Genomic DNA, 11749 nt, shown 5'->3' with positions numbered 1-11749 from the left:
ACAACATCTTGTGGTAGAACTGGGTACGAGAACATGCTGTCCGTCCTTATTCAAGCTAGCATGAGCTGAATCAGCAAGGTTAAAGGTCATGAGAAGCAAGTAGGGCCGAATTCAGAATGGCATACTACGCATCTTACTATTTCTGCCATATCTTTATATGGAGAAAATAGTAAGAATAGTGTGCTATTCTGAATTCAGCTGCTATTTTAAAACCAGTTATATTTTGGTGCAAACGTATTTTTCTGTTTTCTTCGGTATAAGCATTTGCTATGAAAATAATAGAACTATTCTAAGCAGAGTGATGCAAAAACATTCTTTACACAACCAATAAGTGCACATTTTATAACCTTAAGTTAGAATACTAAAAGTCATATAATAACATGAATGCCTGCTTTCACAGACAATGCTTAAGCCTATGCATGTTTGAGCTGTTTTAACTGAAAGAAAGTTGAGCTGGCATATCTTAAAATATGTCAGTGCCATTGTTTTGTCTCAGGATTCACACCAGTAATGTTTTTTTTTCTTATGCACGATTATAAAAGCCACTTAAATGTCGTAACTGAACTAAGGTCTAATCCTGGCTTAATCTAAGGCCTGTCTCTCTGTGAAACCAGGCTTAAATTTCAAAGACAAACAACAAGAAATAAAACTAAGAAATAAGAACCTTAAGGTTATTTAAAAACTTAAACTCATATAAAAATATGTATTAAATTCATATGGCATAAATATATATACATTAATGCATATCATTTCTAACAAAGGTTGTGTCAATTTGGAGCAGTTTAAAAAAAAGCATCCATGACGCTTTCTTTGTGATTCTTTCTTAAGGTTTCCTAGACGCTTACAAGTTTTTCTGGTTTAATCTGTGTGGATGTGAAAGCGTATTATTATCTGTTGTAGAAAACCCCCTTCCACAAGCACATTTGTCATGATGATTCATTTATTGTACCCCACTTCATTCGATACTTTCTTTTTAAAACTGATATTATTTATTAGGTTGCAAAACTTTTTTTTACATTTCAAGCAGCCATACAGAACAAATATTACTGTATTCTAGGGATGCTGAACTTTGCTTGTTAACACGTTCAAATTATTTTGTTACAAGCTCCAAGTTGACCGCAGTGTATTTCAGCACTACAAGATGACAGCGTGTCTTTGCGCACCTTATGCTTATCTTTCTGCGTCTGTCTCAAAATTTTCTCTTTTCATACAGTCCTGATAAGAGAAACAAAACCTTAATAGAACTGTGTAAATACTTCTGCTTTAAAATTGCAACATTTCTTTAAGCAGTGCTGATGAGGCAAACAAATGTCCCGAAACAATGCGATTCTTTGCTGAGTGAACACAAGCCATTTAAATGGCATGTCCACACGTCTGAAACATGCAGCTGGACTACATATGGGAGCTATTTAAGAGATAGCTAGAAGCAATGAATGAGTGATGCAAGACTTAAACATTCTTAAACTACAACATGCCTCCCATTGAGTTTAACATCCACATTGCCACCATAAACTGCATGAAAGCTGGTCTAACAACAAACTTTCTATGGGTGTATCCCTGAAAAATATGACAAGTACAGAATTATTTAGTCTAAAGCTATAAACATAAAAAAGAGGCTTTTGTGTAGGATGGGTAGGCCTATGCACACACCTGGCTATATATGTTGAGATCAATGCATTCACTTATTACTAATGAGCTTTGCAATCATCTCAGTTCATTACATATATGCAAATTTATTAAATGCATCATATAAAAGTGTGAAGGATACACTAAAAGCATGGTTCTGATATAGAGAGGTTAGGTTATACGGGGCAGCTGCTGAAAGAAAGCAAACTGAGCAGTGTTGTAATGCTACATCTGTCTGGAGTTCACTAGGTCTTGGTACACTAGCCTCATTCAGTGGCCTCTAGGTGGCAACATTTATAGGACTTTCAAAATACATACAATTCTCTCCATTTTTCCACTCAGTGTGATTTATTAAATGTTAATTTGTGTATTCTGGATTATTATTGAACTCAAAAGAAATTAAATTTAGTGCATTTACCAAAAAAAAAAAAAAAACTTTAACATAGGCCTATAGATTTAGGTGTAAATATACATAGCTAATTCATCAGGATCATTTTCATACTTAGTGTTTTGGAATTTCCTGAACACCATGTTGCACTTAATGTGACGAATGAGGTTTTAAAAGTGCAAATACCCCACATTGTCTCTTTAATGTGAGGTCATGAAAACCGCATACATAAGAATTATGTATCATTTTAAGACGGAATATAGCATGCTACACTACAGGGAGCGTGTATGAGAATTACATCTTCTCTTTGTTGGATTCTGAGGTCAGTGGTCGTAAAGAATGCAGGATTCCGCCCATATGTCGAATTCACGGGAGACTCATAAATCATTCCCGCCACCTGAGAGGGGGTGTTTTTACCCAGCACGTGTTGAGCCGGATGCGATTCTTTTGTTATGTAACAAACGCCTATATCTTCCTCATATGCTTTGCAGTCACATATAAGTTCATATTTATATCCCTTAAGTCACGCGAGATCAGTTGTGACTGTGTATGTAAGGAGTGTCTGTTTGAGAACAGTATGTCCTTGTACGTATATTACCCGCCAAAACAGACCACAGCACAACTTTCTTTCTCTTTTTTTGTAGACACTACTATCGCATTTGCCAACCAGACCGGCATTTCTGAACTCGCACTCTCACACACGTGTGTGAGCTACAACCCCCTCCCCGCTACTTTTCTTGGAATTGAATGGTTCATTGAGTGCACGAGCAGGCGTGCATGTGGCACTATGTCGGACGTTTATTCCCTTCATTACACCACGGACATCCAACCGCTTTTGCGTGCAGGATTTCATTAAACATCAAGCTACAGACTTTAATTAGGCATCATCACAATCAGAGTTTTCATTCAATATTTGCTGAATGAGTTTTGGCGCGAGTTTCTAACGCGGAGGAATGCAGTGAGTGCATCGCCCTTTAAATTAAATGGTCTCCATTCGTCGCCACACCCACAGCCAGCTTCTGTCCGCGTGGGCTCTGACATGCCGCAAGGAGGCTCTGCGGGTTTTCCAACTCTTTTTAAAAGCATTTTACCAGCAATTTTTTTAGACTGACTGTCTCTGTCACTCTAATTTTATTCGCCATAGTGTTTGAAAAAAAAAAAAGGTAAGACGTGACTTTTTGTTATTTTCCTGCATGTCCTTACCGGCTAATATGTCATATTACAACGCGAACATCTCTTACTTTCTCATGAAGTGCTTTACTCGTTAATAAATCAGTAAAAGTGTGTTGGAAAGTACTGCTTTTATGCTTCGCAGACACTTTATATGACTTTAGATCCGTTGTTTTACTTTAATACGTGATTAAACATGGCATATTGCATGTCTTTTCATTCATTGTCTATTCATTCACTCACACGTCAATTTACCGGCATTTTTTTTTTACAGTATATAAAGTTAGCCTATATACAAGTATCTGCTTTCTTCTATTTAAATAATACGGTTAAGAGTTTAATTAAGTATTAGTTACGTTCAGCTCTGCAGGGAATTCATTTTTGTTAAACTTTTTGTAGCAACTTGTTTCAGTTAAAACACTTTATTCAATGCCACAGGAATATAGAACAGAATATAGTTAGTTATTTGTCACACTAATATTATCAACAATATTGCCAGAGAAAATATACATTATACAGTACATTACAAATAATTCATGACAAACATGTTTTAGTGCGTTTTCGTTAATTAACTTTCTAAAAGTCAAACCGAATGATTTAAATATTTTTTTTAAAAGTGAGAAATTTGGTTAGGAACAAAACTCGTGCGGGACCTTTCCCTTTCCAGCTGTTCAGTGACATCACGCACGGTCGACTGCAACTCCGCCCACTTGGGCGGGGCCACCATTGTAAACACGAATAAAATGGACGCGCGAGCCGGGAAACTTTGCAATCGACAGTGCATGAGAACAACACTTCGCAGACCGTTTAGAAACAAGCCGCTGTTTGTCGGTAGCAGAAAAGCCGGGTGGACTTTTGAATGCAAACTTTTTCTCTTTCTAAAGGATTCTTTTCTCGTGCGCTTTCCTGACAGGTTCCGTCAAGATGTTGCAGGCTTGTTCTCCATCGCACGAGTGGCTCTGCGAATCCGAGCCGCTGCTGTTTGACGACGAGTTTTGCCTGAGTCTCATGAAGGACTTGCAGTCCATCCCCACGCCGCCCCAGTCCCCTCCGATGAAACCCGGGCTCGCGAAGAATTTGTCCACAGTGGACCAGTTGGAGTTGGTATCTGAACTTTTAATGGAGGATAGCGACTTTCTCCAACTGGACTGGAACTTTACCGGCGCCGCGTCTGCCGCGGACGACCCGCTCTCGGAGGACTTACTGTGGCGCACCGACGGAGGCAAACACATCGAGGATAAACTCTCAGCGGTGCTCTCCACGAGTCCCTTGCTCTCCGATATTGACACTGAGATTTTTGCCGAAATCGCCGGCTCTACGCTGGATTGCCACAATGTGGCGCTCGTTTGTCAGGCTCTGGAAAGCGAGGACTTACCGCTGGACAGCCATGAGCTGATCGAGTCCACGTCTGATTACGGTTCACTGTCCACTGGGGGAGAATCATCTACAAGCGATTCTGGTGAGTCTTTTGATTAATTTCTAATGTTTATTTTCTGATGCATGCACATGTGTCCTAAAGTTAAAAGAGGGTGGGTAGTAATTTAAGTTTGTTGCCAGATTGAAACCAGATGGATCAAACTTGAACTAACGTGATTTGAACTGTTTGTGCTCCACAGAGGAGGAGATTGACGTTGTGACCGTCCGGAGGTCGAGCACACTGACACGTTCTCAACACCAGCAGCAGTTGGAGGACAGTCGGCGTGAGCAGCAGCTTGCAATCAAGCGCTGTCACTTTGAAATTCAGCAACAGCACAACTACGCCGCCCCACGGCCCGCCTCTCCTCCTCCCCCGCCCTCCCCCCCTCCCAAACGCTCCCGAGGGTCCGGAGACTCCCACCGAAGCTCGCTGAGTTCGGGACGCTCTCGCAGTCTGGCCTCCCGACAGCCGGTGGACACGGAGGACGAAGAAGAGAGGCGGAAGACACACAACGTGATGGAGAGGCAAAGGCGCAACGAGTTAAAGAACTGCTTTCTTAAGCTACGGGACAACGTCCCCGAACTGTCCAGTAACGACAAGGCTTCCAAGGTGGTGATTTTAAAGCGGGCGAAAGATAGCATCAGAAATCTGGAAACTGAGAACCAGAGACTTGCACAGAAGAGAGATAAACTTCGACAACGACAAGAACAGCTGAAAGCCAGACTGGAAAAGCTCAAGAGGCCGTGAGCGTCTGGGAGTGAACATTGCCGGTTTGGCCACTAGATAGTCGTCTGTGGTTTGAGGACTGTAAAACTTTTGACTGACTGCGGAGACCTCGATATCTCTTAGGAGATTCTGGATTTTATGTCACCGTTAAGAACAGTTTGGAAACACGCATGGTCAATGCAAGAAACGTTCTCAGTGTTGTGACTTTGCATTGTGTGAAAGTCATTTTGTTCTTGAGTCTTAATATGAAACCGTTTCATAGACTGTATGTTGAATGCATAATCAGTTAAAAACATAGTTAGCCTTAAAAGAAACGAGCCCTAGATGATCCTCACACATTCTACCTATTTGTTCTTGGCATACACATTACTTCTTCTAATGTTTTGGGCTGGATCCAAATGATGTTAAAAATAAGGGGTTGAATGTAATTTGCATTTGATTACATTTTTATAGACTTAAGGTTTGCATTTAATGTGATGTTCAAACTGGAAAGATAAACTATATTGGATTTTGTGTTCATGCATAGCTCGTATTGTTGAGGTCTGGAGTTATGGAAGGTGTTCTCACACACTGTTTTGACTCCACGTGTCTACTTTGTTGGTTATTGTATGTTCCCTCCCGTTTCTTTGTTTATCTACCTCTACCAGGAACAAAAACCTGGCTATTTTATTGCCTTCATAATGGCAACTGTTTTTTTTTTTTTTATGTAAATACCTCCTGTTAATTATGTATCATAAATTATTTAGGCTTTTTTCTCTTGGTTTATTTGCAGGTTTTTGGAAAAAAAGTTCTGTTCATCCTCAACTGCACTTTGTTTTATAAAGTAATAAAAGAATGAGCAAGATGACTCGTTGTTTTGATCTTTTTATTGGCACCATTCATAAAATCACATCAGAACAATATCATTTAATGATCTGAAGGTGTGGTTTCTTCACAGGCACACACACAAAGAGTTGCACAAGACTAAATCCTTTAAAGAAAAGGAATGTTTGAGTGCTGGAATTGGGGTCAAGGTGAGGGGGTGGCTGGCTTGACATTTGTTGGAAGTCTAAAGGGCCTGATTGCAGCGGGTCAATAAAACATTCATGTGTAGGAGTGTTATATTGATACAGTAGCACTGACTTGCCCATAACTAAAACTACATGTTCAAACCTTGCTTTAAAGCAAACTGAATTATGAAGCATAAACCATATACTTTAGCCCGGTAAAACGTTTTATGTGGTTTCATGTATTTCTCCATTTTCCCACCACAACCTTCTGAAGTGTTATAGTTACGAGGGCCTGTCTTTTCTCATTACATAATCATTACAATTATCTGAATGTATATCTGAGTGTAAAATTCTTAACTAGCATTTAAAAACACTTGATGCCGGTGACACTTCGGGTAAATATTTGACTTACTGCCCTAGTTGGCTCTTGAAGAGTAGCACAGTCGTAGGATTCAATTAAATGTCTAAAAATACATTGTTGGTCTTGGTAAAATGCTGCAGTAAAAGGAAAACAAAATGTCTTCATTAAAATCACTTTATTCAGCAAACATGCATTACATAGATCAAAAGCAAATACACGTTACAAAAGATTTCTATTTCCAATAAATGCTGTTCTTGAAAAAGAAAATGACAGTTTCCACACAAAACAATAAGCAGCACGACTGCGTTCCACATTGAAAATAATCAGAAATGTTTCGTAAGCATCAGATCAGCATATAAGAATGATTTCTGTAGGATCACGTGACACTGAAGACTGAAGTAATGATGCTGATAATTCAGATTTGCATTAAAATTACATTTAAAACATTCAAATAGAAAACAGTTGTTTTAAATTGTAATCATGTTTTACAATATTACCGTTTTTATTGTATTTCCGATAGAAAGGACCAGGTCAAAGGACTGACAGTTTTGCAACAAGTGTCAGAACTGGTTTTAGACCTCCATCACTTAGTCTCTTTCATCTTTTGTGCTTAAACCTGTTGGGTCATGGATGCTCAGGAAAGAATGAAAGCGAGGCATTGTGATGCATTGTGAAGTCTGCATTCAGCCTTTAAACATGCAAATGCTCTGTCATCTAGACTAGACCACTGGCCCCTGAAACATTCTGAAGGTGTAGACGGAGAGGTGCTAAAGACCCTCACGAAAAACAGGAGATCTGGGAAAAGGCCCTCTTCCGTTTTGAAAGCGCTTCCAGCATCGGCTCTTTATTTCTCAGGGGCCTGAGGCTGAAACTGTGCGGATTTCATAAACTATTTCAACAAGCAAATGCGGTTTTAAATGTGTCCTTTTCCCCAACCATTACATTTCACACGCTGAACGTTGTAAATGTTAAGATGGAAAGTTGCAACATGTGTGGAAGGGTTGAAGACACACACGTCAGTGCACGTTAATCTCGTGTCCCGGGGCCGTTCAGCGGCGAACAACAAGACATCCTGACAAGAATTCCAGAGAGTGTCTAAAGCTCCTCTTCACACCAGAACTCTCCAAGAACACAGGGAATCACCTCAGGTCTGATCATAAATGATAAAAAGACAAAGAAGAACAGAGATAAAAATCTATTTACTTAAGCAATACAACCATCTCTCTTTGAAAACTGCTGCTTCCACCCATCCAGTAAATACATGACCAGAGGAGTCATCCCTAATGGCTTTGGGGAAAGTCGTTTCTGTATTCTTCTTTATCGGGTTCGTTCAAGAGGTGGAATGCACTTTAAAATTCTTTGTAATGTAATGCATAACTTCCATATTGTCTGTAACACATCAAACAAAACATGTTTTGTAACACACCCGTAAGATATGCATCTGTCACTGCGTGACATTTTTGTCATTTTCTTGTTTCTCATGTTTTTTTATCAGCGTTTGGGCTTCAGTCTGTTTGGCTGATGTGGATTGTCCCGGTTGTGTTTGCTTTCATCACACTGAAGTGTCTCTGGCCATATGTTCCCTCGCAGGAAGGTGACAAGAGACGGGAGCCATGTTTGCGCTGGGACGTTTCACTGCCTTCCTACCGTCATTAAGACATGAAAGCAGATTTAAGAGCCGATGACAATAAAGGTCACACATTCATTCATTAGAATAATTCATGTCAAAGAAATCCGTCAGTAAAAGCATGCCAGCTAACAGAACTTTGACTAATGTTCTGGCAAGGCTCTCTCAAAAGTTAAAAGCAAACATTCTTCCAGTAACGCTAACAGAATGTTCGTTCCAAGTTATCTGGTCTTTAAGAATGTTCTCAAAGCGTCAGCACAAAAACATCATTTATCCTTTGTTCATGGAAGGTTTTTAGTGGGATGTTTGTCTAAAGTTTTTTAAATGTTAATACTTGTTTCAGGAACGTTCAAAGACCATTCATAAGTAACATTCCATATTTTTTGCAGAATGATAAAATGGAACGTTTTCTTAATGTTTGCATAACCACAATAACCTACTTTGACTTTTTTATAACCTACATTAGCAAAATGTTCTTAAAAGTTATTTTTGTTTGCAAAATATATATATATATATAATGCAAGGGCTAAAATATGATTTCTGAAAGCATTTTACATGCACAATTGACCCAGAGTTATTTTCAGCAATAAGTCACAGGAATGAATTAAGTGATTGACACATAAATTAGACTTTGAGACATGAATGACTGCTGGCTGTTTTCTGAAAAATGTCTTTTGGAGAGGTAGCAGTTTCTGAAGCACTCGAGGGATCGGCACAAAAATGCCGAATAGCCGGCGAGATCCACACGCTATACGCTGACACGTGAGGCTTTCCGGGGTGGTGGACAAGGACAGGTGTGAGATCTGATTGAGGCTAGGATACTCCCCGTGGGGTGTGTGGGAAGGGGACAGTCCTGGATGAACGTGTGGAGCTGGGAAAGTATTTGGGGGACAGTTTGAGATCAATGCATGTGTGTGTGTTCAGCCCTTGATTTATGAAGACACAACACGCACAAGCCACAGGGCTAAAGTTGGTCAATTCCAAATCACATCTTCCCTGCGCTCGCAACCGGCATTACATAACATTATACATGACATTACATAACACACAGTTTTTAAATAGAGAGTATCTTTAAGTGGCTATTTGCAACAAACACATTACGTTAATTGTAATGGTTTACTAAAGGCTTGAATGCACTACACAAACTCTTCCCAGATTTTCCCAGATTTATATTTGCTGAAAGTCAGAGCCGGTGTGCAGATTTTGAGCCGTCAGAGTTGACCGATTTCACAGATTATTGTGTAGTGAATGATCAGCACTGACTCAGATTCAGATCCCACACAGTCGGGGGAAATCAACCATCTGTGATATTTTGAGCTGATTGTTCACATTGTTTTCATTTGTCATTGGTCTGTGGGCTTGTTTACACCACGTCACATGTTTACTGATCGGATAGCAATCTGATTTGTTAAAACTGTTCCATTTACACTTGGCCACATGTGTCTCCACCAAAACGAATATGAATCAGATCTTAAATTCCCGTGCTATAGGCAAATTTTAGTCTCACTACTTTTCATAAAGATGACTGTGTGTTGAGCTTCAGGATGCAACAGCGAACTTTCAGTTTCATTTGCGTGTTTGCGTTGCTTGCTGAAGAGATACTCAGCAACTCATCTTCTACTCATCTTCGATGTGTGTTGCTGTAGCACGGTCATATCTGCCTATAACTCGCTCTCACGCATTTATTTGTCCCATTTTGGGAAAAGTAAAATTTACGCATCTTGCTAACAACCAGATGCATTTACACTTGTCCAGTTTCATCTGGAATGCGTCTCAAACCCCCTCATGTGTGATCGAAATCTGTCTAGAAAGCGTTTCGGAGTGCAAACCCCCTCATGGAAGAAGAACGCCATCATGTTTACAAATGTAAGAATGTACGCTTATCAAGATCAACTAACGCTAGATTTTCGAAAGTATGTGAAGTACGTAAAGTTCATTGCATAGACTCTTTAAAATACATCCAAGAGTTTTACACACCGGTCTGTTATTGTAGGGACATCGACGTTACATTTTCACTTCCCTGTACATGATGCGGAACAAAATGAACTGTGATTGGTTGCTTTACATGTCAGTCAGACGGCCTCTGGGCCAATGAAAGCTGCTCCAGACTCCAGACCTTCTACCATCAGTCTGAAGGTCTGGCTACGCGAGACTAGTATAATGCCCATTTTCTCTGTAACCATTTACAAAGTCAGCAAGTCTAGCATTTTAAAATCGGTTCCGATTTAAAAAATCGTGTAGTGTATTCCTGCCTTTTAAGGGATAGTCACTTTACCCATAAATACTCACCCTAATGTTGTTCCAAATGTTGTTTGACTTTCTTCTGCAGAACAAAATATATTTTGAAGTTTTTGAAACTGATTTTATTCGTTTTTTTGTGTTACTGCAGAAGAAAGAAATCCTACAGGTTTGGAACATCATAAAAAAAAAAGCGAGTAATCTCTTTAACTTAGGAAATATAATTGGAAATATTAGTACCATGAACACAACAAAGACCCCATTAATGCACATTGTTGTGCATGATTCATCATTTCCTTGTCGTTTTTGTAATCTTATAAAAAAAATTATAAACTTTTCCAAACCCTCCCTTCCAACCAACTGCCATAAAGAAATCGCTTTTTACAATCCAATTAAAGCCCATTGAGAAAACCCTTATTTAACTGACATATACTACACTGCGAAAGTAAAACGGCATTCAAACACTGTTTCATGTTGAGCTATGATGCTTTTTGCATCTCAATGCCCATGAAACGAACATTACTCTTTCTTTATGATCTTATATTCTGTCATGTATAGGCCTCTGTGTCAAACACACCAACAGAACAATGGGTGTGAACCATTTGCTATGATTAATATGTTTGACTTGAGAATAGCATTTAAGGAGCACAATACGGCTACATGAAACACTATTTCACTTTCATCAATACAACTGATAAAATATACATCATACTGTCAAACAACTGTCCCTCAAGAATAGATGCCGTGATTGCCATGCAAGTTATCTTCTGGGTGGTTAAGATAGGGACGTTCACTAGTGTTTTACTGATTAACATGTGGTCAAAGTGGCAATACATAGAAACTTGCCATATAATTATTTTTTTTACATAGAAAATAGCCAAAATAGAACAAACTATGACTGATAATCTTATCAACTCAGAATCAACTAAACCTCGTTGTCGCGACGATTAACCTTTTCAAGGAATTAACAGCAATTGTGAAACAAAGTGGCTTTATCTTAATCCTAAATTAAGTGCATAATGATTTGCACTCAATGGATCTCAAATTCTTTGCCTCGTTTTGGGACAACTGATGGAATAAAAAAGTATTTTTATGTACATTGAAACATTTATTCCTGTATTCCGTTATGATTTTCTGCATAATGATGTACACAACTAACTAGCCAATCTATCTAGACTGAGTGGAATGAAAATAACAAGAAACCATA

General features: G+C 39.1%; 1 protein-coding gene and 1 long non-coding RNA gene across 7 annotated transcripts in view; one reads left to right on the top strand and one right to left on the bottom strand.

Moving 5' to 3' along the window:
* Positions 1 to 2212: 2212 nt before the first annotated feature.
* On the top strand, positions 2213 to 6198 carry mych (myelocytomatosis oncogene homolog). Of its 2 annotated transcripts, XM_079628258.1 has the most exons (4): positions 2213 to 2336; positions 2659 to 3177; positions 4098 to 4643; positions 4801 to 6198. In XM_079628258.1, the coding sequence occupies exons 3-4, from the start codon at positions 4109 to 4111 to the stop codon at positions 5346 to 5348; spliced, it is 1083 nt and encodes a 360-aa protein (XP_079484384.1). In that variant the 5' UTR covers positions 2213 to 2336; positions 2659 to 3177; positions 4098 to 4108; the 3' UTR covers positions 5349 to 6198. The 2 variants fall into 2 exon arrangements, with proteins under 2 accessions (XP_079484384.1, XP_079484385.1); XM_079628259.1 differs by lacking the exon at positions 2659 to 3177 and having other exon boundaries at positions 4801 to 6185.
* Positions 6199 to 6834: 636 nt separating this feature from the next.
* LOC307007199 overlaps positions 6835 to 11749 on the bottom strand; it is a 45355-nt gene continuing 40440 nt past the window's right edge. For 3 of the 5 annotated variants that reach the window (XR_013799596.1, XR_013799597.1, XR_013799598.1), the window contains one exon: positions 6835 to 7827. This is a non-coding gene — a long non-coding RNA (uncharacterized lncRNA). Of the gene's footprint in view, positions 8321 to 11749 lie in introns of all 5 variants that reach the window. The other 2 variants (XR_013799600.1, XR_013799599.1) reach the window with 2 other exon arrangements.

Source organism: Phoxinus phoxinus (assembly GCF_949152265.1).
Source record: "Phoxinus phoxinus genome assembly, chromosome: 11".
NCBI lineage: Eukaryota > Metazoa > Chordata > Actinopteri > Cypriniformes > Leuciscidae > Phoxinus > Phoxinus phoxinus.
The sequence above is the reverse complement of the archived record's forward strand: the minus strand, read 5'-3'. Positions and strand labels throughout refer to the sequence as shown.

Bases quoted from the DNA above. Each gene is read 5' to 3' on its own strand.
- mych (XM_079628258.1), top strand. From the start codon at position 4,109: ATGTTGCAGGCTTGTTCTCCATCGCACGAGTGGCTCTGCGAATCCGAG. The intron at 4,644-4,800 runs GTGAGTCTTTTG...TGTGCTCCACAG, and splicing joins ATCATCTACAAGCGATTCTG to AGGAGGAGATTGACGTTGTG.